This window comes from Malaclemys terrapin, chromosome 1 (assembly GCF_027887155.1).
Source record: "Malaclemys terrapin pileata isolate rMalTer1 chromosome 1, rMalTer1.hap1, whole genome shotgun sequence".
NCBI classification, from domain to species: domain Eukaryota; kingdom Metazoa; phylum Chordata; order Testudines; family Emydidae; genus Malaclemys; species Malaclemys terrapin.
In genome coordinates, this window is record NC_071505.1 from 336,765,078 (window position 1) to 336,779,158 (window position 14,081).

The 14,081-nt window shown below is 46.7% G+C and overlaps 1 protein-coding gene across 1 annotated transcript; it reads right to left on the bottom strand.

The window, feature by feature from the left end:
- Positions 1 to 540: 540 nt before the first annotated feature.
- Positions 541 to 2,412, bottom strand: THRSP (thyroid hormone responsive). Its single transcript, XM_054017404.1, has 2 exons — positions 1,874 to 2,412; positions 541 to 873 (listed from the first exon to the last, which is right to left on the bottom strand). Exon 1 carries the CDS (start codon positions 2,288 to 2,290, stop codon positions 1,898 to 1,900), a length of 393 nt encoding a protein of 130 aa, XP_053873379.1. The 5' UTR covers positions 2,291 to 2,412; the 3' UTR covers positions 541 to 873; positions 1,874 to 1,897.
- Positions 2,413 to 14,081: the final 11,669 nt, after the last annotated feature.

Below are 14,081 nucleotides of genomic sequence, written 5' to 3' on the forward strand. Positions count from 1 at the left end.
GGGGCCCACTGGCTGTCTGGTGTTCTGGGGCTGGGGGCACTGCTGCTGCGCTGCCCGGTGCTCTGGGCCTGGGGGCCATGGCGGGGGTGCTCTGGGCTCCTGTGGGCGAGGGGCTGGGCCTCGGGTAGAAGGGGAGGGGCCAGGGGCTAGCCTACCCCCATGGCTGGATCATTGGCTGCCCATGACTTTGCTGGTGTAGGGAGAGGAAAAAAACCCATGAGTAAAATGCTGGCCCCCTTGAAGTCATGACTAGCATCCATCACATGTCATTTTTTCTTTCCCTCTTCTTCTCTCAAAGGAGAAATTGAGTGGGTTTTTAAATAAGTAATTTAATGTGTTACATCCCCTGTGCTCTGTGGGTGCTTGAGAAGCAAACTGAAGACCTGCACCTTTATACTTGGAGTGGAACGGGGTGAGGTTGGTGAAGTATTTAGTTCCTGGGGGAGTTCATTCCACAGCCTTGGACCAGCCCTTGAGAAAACCCTGTCTCCTTCACAGACGGCCGTTATGCTTGAGGTACAGAGTTACATGTGCCTGAGGAGTATTTCAGTTTGTGATGTTTTATTATCAAGTAGTGGGTGGAAGCAGCCCACTTTTAAAGGTTTAGTTACAAGTAAGAAAAGAGGATTATCTTTCACACAGCCGCAGCATAATACAATGATTTTTGCCCTGGTAGTTGAAAATTAACATGCATGTGAGGTATTTGAGAGGGACAATGAGTTCATGTTACAGCAAGGAATGATCACATTTATTCTGGTTATTACAAAACATTGGCTGTCAGATGGCCAGCATCTTTGGTGTCAGTCAAATAATTCACCAGCAGTACTTGCCGCAGGACGTCAACTGTATGCAGCACAGGGGTGGTAGTGTGTCCTGTGGGATAATCACAAAATAGTCAGCAATTTTGACATGTTCTCTTTTCTGTATGTGTTTGAGGAAGTACTGCTTTTGATACTGCATTTATTGTCATTCAAAATAGCCAACACGGGAGGGCATTTCTAGGTTCCAATGCTTGAATCATACCTAACTTTTTAAATTACACAATACTGTTTTTCTTAAATCTTTGCCACATACTAACCCCCATTAATCCTCCGTTTATTACAAGAAGTACAGGAGATAAGGTTCCCCCTGGAACAGATCTCTGTTCCTATTAACTACATATATTGTGAGAGTGCCTAAAGGTCTGAATCAAAATCTTTGTGCTAGCGCTGTACATGTGCACATGCACAAAATACAGTCCCTGCCTCCAAGAGCTTGTCACGGAAGGAAGCATTTGAACTTTTCACTGATCAGGTAATTTCAAACTTGAAACTTAATTTCAAGTGCTTGTATTTTTCTAATGTCAGAAAATTAATGTAATCTTTATAGAGCAGCTTTCACCCCAGAGCACTCTGCAAAGTACAGTACGTCTAGCAGCACTGCACAAGAGCCAATAGGGTGTCCCAACATATGGCACTCCCAAGGATCCTCACCCAAAACACTAGTCTTACTACAAATGTTCTATGTTCTCTTGTCTCTGCACACAGCAAAAGAAAGAACCTTAGTTATTAAGGTCTCATCTGAATGTTGGTGGACAATGTGAACTGTCTGCCTTAAAACAAATAATCAAATCCCTCTTTAAAATTATCTTTAAGAGGCAGGTAAAAGACCCCCATTTGGTTAAAATGGATACAGCACAATTTCACTACCTTTGAAGAAAGTGATTAATCCTCCAAATAGGATTTGAACCTGTGGGTCCTGCTGTTTTTAGGTGCTGATAACATAATTATCAGTTAAACTAGACTGATAATCACTTAGATTTTGGAGAAAGGGGAGTGGACACAATTTGGCATCTCAGAAAACTTCAATAGAGATATAATGGCTGAGGTCTCACCTTTTGAAGTTATTGGTGGCTGTTTCACCAGGTAAGCGTAATTTCACTCTGGTTGATCTGTCCTATAATTTCATTGTATTTTCTGATCAGGGCATTGGCTTTTCTGGTCAGATGGGTCAGGACACGATACAAGCCTGTAAAGTGATGATAAAGCAGTCCTTCAAGATCGGCCTCCTCTCCGTTCTCTTGTACTTCTTCTCTGCTGCTGATTTGGTGTTTGCTTTCATTTAGAGGCGCCAGTCTACCCTCCACCGCGAGTTTGATGGATTTCAGTTGCATGTAATACTCATACAGGTCCCTGTTGCCAAAATCACCAGTGGATGCATCATCCTGTTGTTCCATGTAGACGCCTCTGAGGAGGCTGGGAAACATAACCGCTTGTTCCATCTTGCGGATTGCAGAGAAGTACTCTTCCATGGCCGTGGTCGGACGGCTTCTCCGGCTCTGAATGTTGCTGGCTTCTGCAGGTCTTAACGGGGATGCTGGCTGATGGTGCTGAAGCCTTTCAAGCTGCTTGGCTGTTATGATGAGAGTGAAAGGCGCACAGGGGACAGGTGGCTTTTAACAGTGGAGGGAAGGGGTGTGTATACCAGCTAAAGACACTCCTCTATTTCCAGCTAATCACACCACTGAGCCTCTGCAGGTCTCAAAACCTGCTTAGTAATCGGTTCAGGGTCAGCATTGTGTCTGTATTTGCAAACTGGACCTCACCCCAAATGATACTTAACTAAATTTCAGAACTTGACCTTAAAGCAGGAATTTCATAGGTCATGTTATCTGGTCATTGAAAGATAAGAAAATGGCCATGAAGATAACTTCTGATTGGAACAGTTTTCCCTGCCCCCTTTCCTACCACCAAATTGGAAAAGCTGGTGTCTGCAGCCTTCACCTCTTGCATCAGCTGTTCATAGAGTAATGATTTCCCCTTTTTTCTAACTCATTAAGTTGGCACGTAACTCTGCCGTTGCTGGCAAGCTGAGTAACCTTGAAACCCATATGCATATCTAGAACAAGAGACTCAACAAGCATGTGTCTCACAAGTGATCAGCAAACCAGATACATTTTATTAAATTGAGACCGAGAGAGAGTTGGAAGTTTGTTTAGCTAGGCGGGGAAAGGGGGAATAAAATAATGAGATGACAGAATAATATGATATCCAGTCAAGATCTCTATTATCAGGTGACCCTAGACTTCACTGTGTTAGAACAGACACAGGCAAACCATATTTCCAGCTGGTTGAGAGGATTTATTTTTAGCCAGCTTGAAGAGACACTTTTTTTGGAGGATTGTACTATAGTAGTGTGGTGAGGGCCTGCCTGAGATTGGAGCCTTATGATGCTAGCCCCTGTACAAATATACGCTATCAGACAATCCCTGCCTTAAAGAGTTACAGTCTAAATAGAACAGGAGTACTTGTGGCACCTTAGAGACTAACAATTTATTTGAGCATAAGCTTTCGTGGGCTACAGCCCACTTCTTCATATGCATAGAATGGAACATATAATAAAGAGATATATATACATACAGAACATGAAAAGGTGGAAGTAGCCATATCAACTCTAAGAGGCTAATTAATTAAGATGAGCTATAATCAGCAGGAGAAAAAAAAAACTTTTGTAGTGATAATCAAGATGGCCCATTTCAGACAGTTGACAAGAAGTGTGAGGATACCTAACATGGGGAAATAGATTCAATCTGTGTAATGACTCAGCCATTCCCAGTCTCTATTCAAGCCTGAGTTAATGGTATCTAGTTTGCGTATTAATTCAAGTTCAGCAGTTTCTCGTTGGAGTCTGTTTTTGAAGCTTTTCTGTTGCAATTTTGCCACTTTTAAGTCTGTTACTGAGTGACCAGAGAGGTCTAAATAGAGCAGGCAGATGAGGGGTGGGAAGGAAGCAGAGGCACAAAGAGGTAAAATGCCTGTGGTCAGAGCCAGGAATAGAATTCGTGTCCCCTGACTCCCAATGCAGTGCCTTAGCCAATAGATTATGTTGCCATCCAAAAACCCTCCAAATGATCTTTAAGTGGCAGACGAAAGGGAAGCAGCCCAGTGGAGCTAACCCACTTGAAAATATCCTTCTCAAATTCATGGGAGAAATGAGCCCCACCTGGCCTCCATTAATTAAGCCCACCGAAACAAAGGGAAAATAAAGTGTTGAGTCATGTTTAGTACATCAGCCTTCTGCTCTATTCTTGATTCAGTGCTTCCTTGGGCAAGTCACTGAATTTCTTTGTCTTGATTTTCCCCATCTGTGAATTGGGAACAACACCACTTCACAGGAGTGCTAGGAGGCATTCGACGGTGTCCTGTATTTGAAGGGTATCCTTTTCATAATGGACAACCTCTTCTTTACTTATAGTGTTCCGTGTCCTGTTTTTGCTTGACTCATTAGTTACTCCCTTCTGTTTGTGGTGTTAAGAGTGGGCTAATAAATGTAGTCCAAAGCTGGGAACGAATTTTACAGATGAGCACGAGTTGTGTGCATTGGGTTGGTCTCACTGATGATAAAACTACAGCATGAATGACTCCAGCAAGTCCCCAAAATATCTCCTGGAAGGATCCTCTTGGAATTTTTTTTTTTATTACATCCATTCTTTTGAGGTTTTCTCAGTTATTTAAAGGCACAGTGCTCGTCTCAAAGCAATCTTCCCTGTGATTTCCTAGCACGCGTGCTCTTCCTGGGCCAGATGTTCAGCTGGTATAAATCAGCACAATGCCATCGATTTCACTGGTGCTATCTATGCCAATTTACATCAGCTGAAGATATGGCCCAGTATTCTTAAATAAAGTGGCTTATGGACTACCAGCACTCAGATTTTTAAAATATGCCAGTTTAAAAGGAAAAACAGGATCCATCCAGTTGTAGATCCCATAAATAATTATTTTTTTATAGTCATATAGACCGAGGTAAAGAATGCAAAGATCTACCAAGTCGCCCACTCCTCCTTGCCAGGCCAGGCTTGTCCTCTAGCCAACATTTTCAAACTTGAGGTAAGGGCCACATCTTTAAGTGATGTAAATTGGTGTTGCTCCCATGAAGTCAATGAGCTATATTAATTTACACTAGCTGAGAATCTGTCCCCATAGTCTCTATTTAGGCTCCTAAATAAAAATGGTCTAATTCTCAGAGGTGCTGAGGCCTCACTCCATCCACTAGGGGTCCCTGAAGCCTCAACATTTTAAAAACTCAGCTGTTGACAGAAGTTAAGGCCTGATCCTGAGTGTCAGAGGAATTAGAGATGGACCTGGGCTATCATAGGCATGCTGAATTCTGGGGAAAGTATCTACTATAAACTGGTGTTGGCTATAGCAAAGAGTTAGTAACTTAGGTTCTTGTAAAAAGAACAGGAGTACTTGTGGCACTTGAGACTAACAAATTTATTAGAGCATAAGTTTTCGTGGGCTACAGCCCACTTCTTCGGATGCATATAGAATGGAACATATATTGAGGAGATATATATACACACACATATAGAGAGCATGAACAGGTGGGAGTTGTCTTACCAAGTCTGAGAGGCCAATGAAGTAAGAGAAGGAAAAAAAAAAAACTTTTGAAGTGATAATCAAGATAGTCCAGTACAGACAGTTTGATAAGAAGTTTGAGAATACTTACAAGGGGAGATAGATTCAATGTTTGTAATGGCTCAGCCATTCCCAGTCCTTATTCAATCCTAAATTGATTGTATCTAGTTTGCATATCAATTCCAGCTCAGCAGTCTCTCGTTGGAGTCTGTTTTTGAAGTTTTTCTGTTGTAAAATAGCCACCCGCAGGTCTGTCATTGAATGACCACACCATCAGGGGCTCGTTCACCTGCACATCTACCAATGTGATATATGCTATCATGTGCCAGCAATGCCCCTCTGCCATGTACATTGGCCAAACCGGACAGTCTCTACGCAAAAGAATTAATGGACACAAATCTGACATCAGGAATCATAATACTCAAAAACCAGTGGGAGAACACTTTAACCTGTCTGGTCATCTTGATTATCACTTCAAAGTTTTGTTTTGAAAGCAGGACCTGAATGCTCCCTAATAACTCAAAAAGCAGAAAGCAAATACCACAACTCCCCATGTGTTTATTTTAAAATCTCATTGTGACGGGTTTGGTCACAGAGACCCCCTCGGGACTGTCAGCTGACGTGCGGAATTTGCCTCTGAGCTCGTTTTCCCTGCCAGCTTGGGACTCCAGAACCCTGCCTTGTTGAACCAGACACGCTAGCCAGCTGCAAACACAGACCCAGGTCTGGTCCATGCCCCCAAAGCTGCAGACTTTAACCAAAAGCTGCTCAGCGGGTCACCTATCTCCAGTATCCAGACCCCAATGGGCTCCAAACCCCAAATAGATCTGTTTTATTCTGGATAAAGCTTACACAGGGTAAACTAATAAATTGTCTGCCCTCTATAACACTGATAGATATGCACAGCTGTTTGCTCCCCCAGGTATTAATAACTTACTCTGGGTTAATTAATAAACAAAAGTGATTTTATTAAGTATAAAAAGTAGGATTTAAGTGGTTTCAAGTAATAATAGACAGAACAAAGTAAGTTACCAAGCAAAATAAAACACAACACAAGTCTAAGCCTAATACATTAAGAAACTGAATACAGGTAAATCTCACCCTTAGAGATGTTCCAATAAGCTTCTTTCACAGACTAGACTTCTTCCTAGTCTGGGACCAATCCTTTCCCCTGTACAATCCTTGTTAGTTCCAGCTCAGGTGGTAACTATGGGATTTCTTATGACTGACCACCTCCTTTGTTCTCTTCCACCCTCTTTTATAGCTTTGGACCAAAGTGGGAATCCTTTGTCTCTCTTTGGGTTCCCACCCCTCCTTCTAAATGGAAAAGCACCAGGTTAAAGATGGATTCCAGTGTCATGTGACATGTTCACATGTCCTGTGAGACCCCAACCTTCATTCTTCCAGCACTGGCCTGCATGTACCCAGGAAGTTTTGCAATAAACAGAGCCATTCACAACCAATTGTCCTAGTTGATGGGAGCCATCAAGATTCCAAGCCATCATTAATGGCCCCCACTTTGCATAATTACAATAGGACTTCAGAGTAATACTTCATATTTCTAGCTTCAGATACAAGAATGATACATTCATATAAGTAGGATGAACACACTTGGTAGATTATAAGCTTTGTAATGATACCTTACAAGAGACCTTTTGCATAGAAAGAAGAACAGGAGTACTTGTGGCACCTTAGAGACTAACAAATTTATTAGAGCATAAGCTTTCGTGGACTACAGCCCACTTCTTCGGATGCATAAGTACCACAAGTAAGGTGCCACAAGTACTCCTGTTCTTCTTTTTGCGGATACAGACTAACACGGCTGTTACTCTGAAACCTGTCTTTTGCATAGAGCATATTCCAGTTACATTATATTCACACTCCTAAGCATATTTCCATAAACATGGAGTGCAACATCACACATGATGTGGGGAGTCTGACTCACAGCTGTTGAATATTTAGGGTTGGTAACACTTGAGTGGGGGTCAGGACTTTGAGGCACAATTCTTGACTCTGCCACTCCTTTGCTGTGTGGTCACTGCCAAGCCCCTTGATGTTTTGTGTTTCCATTTGTCCTTCTGTGGAAAAAGTGAGGTGTTAACTAAAATTCAAGTGATTTGAGATCCTCCCATGAAAGATGCAAAAGATTAAACAAGGTGACTTTTCAGTTTGATGCACTAATGGCTCAAGCCAGCGGGGCATAGAGCACTCACAAGGAGGCACTCGGATTCAGATCTTCCAAAGTGTTTCAGCACCGAACTCCTACAGAATTCAATGGAAGTGAGGAGTCTAACTATTTTGGGGGAATGTGGGGCTCAGTGCCTCTCAAGTCTGGCCTCCACTCCAGACTTACAATGGTATAACTGTCAGGGGTGTGAAAAACCCACACCTCTGAGCAACATAGCTTTATACTGACATTACCCCTTCGTGTAGACAGTGCTATGTCAGCGAGAGAGCTTCTCCCCTCAACATAGCTACCACCTCTTGAGGAGGCGGATTAATTGTGCCAATGGCAGAATTCTGTCCTGTTGGTGTAGGAGCATCTTCATTACAACACTACAGCTGTAGCGATGCAGCATTATAAGTGTAGCCCTGCTCTCAGCAACTGGCTCTCAGCTGCCTGCTCTGCAGCCCATTAAGACTAATAGAGCAGGTATAGTTTTTAAATCAGCTGTTAATGTCTAGTGCAAACATGGTAAGGGAAATGGGGCAGCTTTGCAATAGAAACCAAAGCTTGTGTGCTGTGTCAATGAGGTAACAATGAGGTCCCTTTAATACAGGGGTGGGCAAACTTTTTGGCCTGAGGGCCGCATCAGGTTTCGGAAATTGTATGGAGGGCCGGTTAGAGGAGGCTGTGCCTGGACCCCACCCTCTATCCCCCCCTGCTTCTCGCTCCCTCACACCCCCCTGCTCCTGCCCCATCCAACCCTCCTGTTCCCTGACACCCCCCCGCAGGACCCCATCCACACACACCCTGCTCCCTGTCCCCTGACCGCCCTCGGAACCCCTTCCCCTGACTTCCCCTCGCCACCCCATCCAACCCCCCTCTCCTTCCTGACTGCCCCCCCAGAACCCCTGCCTCCATTCAACCTCCCAGTTCCCTGCCCTCTGACCGCCCCGACCCCTATCCACACCCCCTGACCACCACCCCGAACTCCCCTGCCTTCTATCCAACCCCCCCTGCTCCCTGCCCCAGGAGCTCGCAGCCCCGTTGCCCAGAGCATTGCGCTGGAGGCACAGTGAGCTGAGGCTGCGGGGGAACAGCAGGAGAGGGGCCCGGGGCTAGCCTCCCTTGCCAGGAGCTCAGGGGCAGGAGGATCCCGCGGGCCGTAGTTTGCCCAGCTCTGCTTTAACAGCCTGATCGAGAAGCCAAATACTCTGCCCAGATGTCCCTTTAATAAAGCCTTCTGAAAGGAGCCTTTTTTAAGCCAGAGCCCAGATAAAACTTACATTCCAAACTGGAAGTCCCTCAGTGACAGCCACAGTTCCTTCTGCTGTAAGGCCGCAGGCTTCCCCATGGGCTGGGCAGCTCTGTAGTGTTTCCCCTGCTTGCTCAGTCTCTCTCCCCGGCCTCCCTGCCTGGAGAGCTCTGCAATCCCTTCTCTCTCTGCCCTTGAGCCAGGCAGAAGTGGTGCTCCTATCTCTCTGCCTTAGGGGCATCCCTTCTTCAAAGTTCAGGCTCCTAGGAGCTCCCTTTTCTCCTCAGGAGCTCCCATCTAAGCTCGCCTATGCCGTTTATCAGGTTCAGGTGCTTCTTGCTTAACAACTGTCTTCCAGCTGCCTCAGCAGTTAACCCAACGCCAGGCAGATCTGGGTTGCTCATTCCCTTCAGCAGAGCTTGTCCCAGGTATGCGGGAAGAGTAGGATGTTTCTCCTGGAATGTGTTAACACTCTATATTCCGGCTTGGGATTATTCCACTGGTTAGAGGGTAATATAAGGTACCCAGGGCCAAGGAAGGGTTAAATAAAGACATTCTCCCCCATGTTGGGCAGAGCGGCTCCATATTTTTGCCGCCCCAAGCACGGCAGGCAGGAGGCTTTTGCTGGCGCGCCTGCGGGCGGTCCGCTGGTCACGCGGATTCGGCGGCATGCCTGCGGGAGGTCCGCTGGTGCCGCGCCATCAGTGTCCCCGCTGCCAAATGGCCGCCGAAGCTGCGGGACCAACGGACCTCCCGCAGGCATGCCGCCGAAAGCTGCCACCCTCACAGTGACCGGCAGGCCGCCCCCCCGTGGCTTGCTGCCCCAGGCACGCGCTTGCTGCGCTGGTGCCTGGAGCCGCCCCTGATGATGGGCACAGGCAGGGAATCTCTGTGCTGCTTTGGACTAGCGCTAATGGGAGTGAGGTGTGTAAAGCCTTAATACAGCAATGAGCCCCACACAGGGTGAGGACCGTACATAATAAACTGTGTGGGGGTTGGTAGCTGCGTCATCCTTCTGGGTATTTTTCTGTACAAGTCAGTGAGAGAGCACAGCAGGAGCTGGTCCAGCCTGCGCTGCTCAGCTCCACAGAGGCACAGCTCCACTGAAGCTCTACAAGGGTCTCCCCTGGGCTGCAATAGCCCCCCAGGGCGGGCTACGCAGCCTGGGGCTGTATCATCTTTTCCACCTCATTGCCATGGGGTTGGATGGGGACCTTCTTCCCAGCCCATCCTCTGGCCCACCCAGCCCTCCTCCAAAATGGACCCCAGCCAATGCAGAGTGGCCTGCATTGGGTCTGGCGGGAGTCAGGGATTGTGCTGCTGGCTGAACCCTTGTTCGGACTGACCCATTTTGAGGCGCACACTATTCTCTATGCTATGTGTTTTCCCAGTCCTGTCCAGATTGGCAGCATCAACCTGATTCTGATGTGGGATTGGAGGCAGCCCAGTGTGTTAGAATACTCCTGCTTTTCCTAAAGAGACTGGAAGGGAGACATCTCTTTCAGCAGCCGAGTTGGCTCATGTCAACACAGTTAACAGGGCTGCTGTGCTAGGGGGAGTTATAAATAATAGCACCCACACAGCTACATCTACTGAGTAATGGAAAGAGCGTGGGAAGGAAGGAAAAATTGAAACAAAGGAGACTAGGAAATGCAATACCAGAACAGATTGATGGTCTGTCTCGTAGGGATCCCATCAGATCCTAGCAGATAATCCAGAGGAAAGCATACCCTCGATAATACACTTACACACTAAATGCCCCACATCTGTTATAAAGGTATGGGCCCTGCGCCAATACACCTACACACTAAGTTTAATGTGACACGAGGGAGGCGTGTGAACAAATGGGTACAGGAAAGGATTTGGAGACAATAATAAACTCATCTGGTTTTCTCAGGCACAGGAACATCTTGATAGCTCAGTGGAGCTATGTATAATTGATATCAGGAGTTGTTAGTTTCGTATGCTCTCTTCCTCTCTCATGGGCTTCATGGCAAGGGTGAGAATTTTGGAAGTGCTAAGGGTGAGCCGGCTGCGAGAGGGTGGTCAGAAACCATAACGCTCTTTGTACCAGGGTCACCAAGCAGTGATGCTCACGCCTCTGGCAAGGAGATGCTGATAAGCAATTTCCATTGTGGGAATGGAGTCCCTACATTCCAGGGTGTCCATCACAGAGCCTGCTTGGGGTGGATTGGCATACCTCAAATGGGGTTTGTGTACCTACAAGGGTGGAGCTGATAAGTGGCTGGGAAGCAAAGGGTGGGACCCACAGCAATGTTTGTGCAGGCTGAGACAGCTTCTGTTTAATTTAGGGGTGTTTCACTGAGGATCAGACCAGGCAAGGTGCTGATCCAGCATCCTTCACTCACTGCTTCAGTCAGTGGGAGCTGAGTGGGGCCAGCACCTCGCAGGAGTGATTAGGAGCTACCAGTGGTGACAGATGATGGCTCATGACATGACCCTTAATTGAGGAGACAGTTAACTGCAGTGGAGTCAGTGTAGGGGGGGTCTCCTATTGCGAAGGTGACCTGGAAATTTGCAGATGTCAGTAAATTGGACTAGGTCTCCCAGACATTAGTGAAGACTAATGAGATTCTACTGTGCCCCCCTTACAAGGCTCCATTCTGCAGTCCTTAGAAAAACTCCAAGAGGTGGCAGGGCAGGGCCAGGCCAGCCCAGCCAGAGATAAGCGGACTCAGTGATCTCCCAGGCAGTCTTGATGGCAGAGTCCCAGCTGGCATGTAAAATTGCCATCACCAGGGTGAACCCCAACTCCAGCACAGCTACCCCTGCAGACAGAGGGAGGGGCAGTATGCCCCCCTCTGAGCCACTGGGCTTAAATCTGACCCTGAATTTACATGCTGGGGCCTCAAAGAAGTTAGAGATGGCCCAAGGAAGTGGGGGGTTGTGACCCGAATTGGGTTTGGTTGGGGAGCTCTGCTGAATTGGGGTCTTAGTGAACGCCCTGTCAAAATCAAAGACAAAGCAGCAGGAGCTAAAAACAGGTATAACCTCCATAGAATTACAGATGCTAGCCTTGTAATCTAGCCCCCTTGCTTCTCCCCTAGAGTTCATTTTATTGTCCAGTCCGACTTAAAACAATCCAAGCAACAGGGCACCTCCTGGGCTTTTCATGGGAGTGTACAGCCGAACAGATCTCCCCGGTAGGAGAGGTTTCCTGATATTTGGTGTCTACAAGTTTTCCTTTGCAGACTTATTATATATTATTATTATTATTATTTGCATTACAGTAAGGCCTGAGAGCCTGAGTCATAGATTAGGATTCCATTGTGCTTGGCACTATACACACAGGTCAAAAGCCAGTCCGCTGGCCCCAGAGAGCTGACAATCTAAGTACAAGATAAGAGACAACAGGTGGATACACAGAGAGAGAGACAGGAGTTCCTCCTAGTTCTAGCCTACCCACTCTCCTATACTTTAATTTTCTTATTTCACTTTATGTCACAGCATCAGTTTTCTTTAAGTATTTAATTTTTACCAGGACTTATTTTATTTTTAGAAAGAGCTATAAAATACTCATCTACCTATTGGTTACCTAACAATCTGGAACAGAAGAGGCAGTTCCAATCTATTGGACAAGTTTCAGAGTAACAGCCGTGTTAGTCTGTATCCGCAAAAAGAAGAACAGGAGTACTTGTGGCACCTTAGAGACTAACAAATTTATTAGAGCATAAGCTTTCTTCGGATGCATCCGAAGAAGTGGGCTGTAGTCCACGAAAGCTTATGCTCTAATAAATTTGTTAGTCTCTAAGGTGCCACAAGTACTCCTGTTCTTCTATTGGACAACTACATCTGCTTAAAAAAAAAAAAAACTGTTTACAGCTGATGTTATTTTCCTACCAGACACACAATAACAGCTTGGAGCTGTTCCAGTTTATTGTTAAGTACATATTTATACAATATAAAAACCACCTATTTATTCACAATAAAAGGCATTGCCAAGTTATTTGTCATTGGATAGGCACAAGGATCCCATCTCTTTTCATCAGAAGATCTGAAAGCACTTTACAAAGGAGGCGAATATCATTATCCCTGTTTTATGGGTGGGGAAACCCAGGCCAAAGGTCACCCACCACACCAGAGGCAGGAATACAACCCCGCTCTCCTGAGTATCAGGCTAGTGCTCTGTCCACTAGGCCATGCTACACTAGTATTGCAGTAGTGCCGAGGAGCCTCAGTCATGAACTGAGACCCCCTTGTGCTAGGCACTGTACAAACACAGAACAAAGTGTCATTCCCTGCCCCAAAGAGCTTACAATCTAAGTACTATTCCTCTGCCATGGAAAAGAGAAAAGCTACTAGTGACAAGTCCATGAGGGGAGGGGTTTACAGCTCCATGGAGCAGATGGCCTCTGAGTACCATGGATTCCAAGGAGCTATGGGGAAAGTGGGGCACAACCTAGAGATCTCAGCCCTGCTCCATCTCACTGCTCTGTGAACCTTCCCGAACAGCAAAGTTCCCTCATAAGTCTTTGGCTACTCCCCATCTGGCTACACACTAACTGCTTCTCCAAGATAGGGGCAAGAACCCATAAAAATTATTCATGTCATAGGATATAAGTCCTTTATCCGCTCTCCAGTCTATCAGGTCTGTACTTAGCCTCACACTGAGCCAGAGCACCCCTTCCAAGGGGAACGGTACAGTGTTTATTGATGATGTGGGTTTTTTACAGACACACCGGTCATAGAAACGAAGGCAGTGCTGCCCTACACAAAGCTGGCTGAATATCCCTGAGGGGCAGGGGCAGCTCTGGGCACCAGCAAAGCAAGCACATGCTTGGGGCAGCCCATTTGCAGGGGCGGCAGGGATCCAGCATGGGAGCTGAGAACCAACAGGGGGCCCTGGGAGCTGTAGTTCCTTGGTTAGCTCCCTGCCTATAGAGCCAGCCCTGGAGCAGGGAAAGAACTACATTTCCCAGCATTCCCTTGGCCACTACCAACCGGAAAGAGGGGGAGGGAGTGAGGTAGCTGAGACCTCATGCTGCAGCCTGCTGTGAATGGAGAGCTGCGCTGTGAGTAGGGATACCATGTTTTAACATTCAAAAAATAGGACACTCCACAGGGAGGGAGGGTAGCCCCACCCTGCCCCCATCCACTCCCTCCGACTGCCCCCCACAGAAACCCCAACCCATCCAACCCCCCCGCTCCCTGTCCCCTGATCACCCCCTCCCGGGACCCCTCTCCCTAACTGCCCCCCAGGACCCCACCCCCTATCTAAGCCCCACTGGTCCTTGTCCCCTGATTG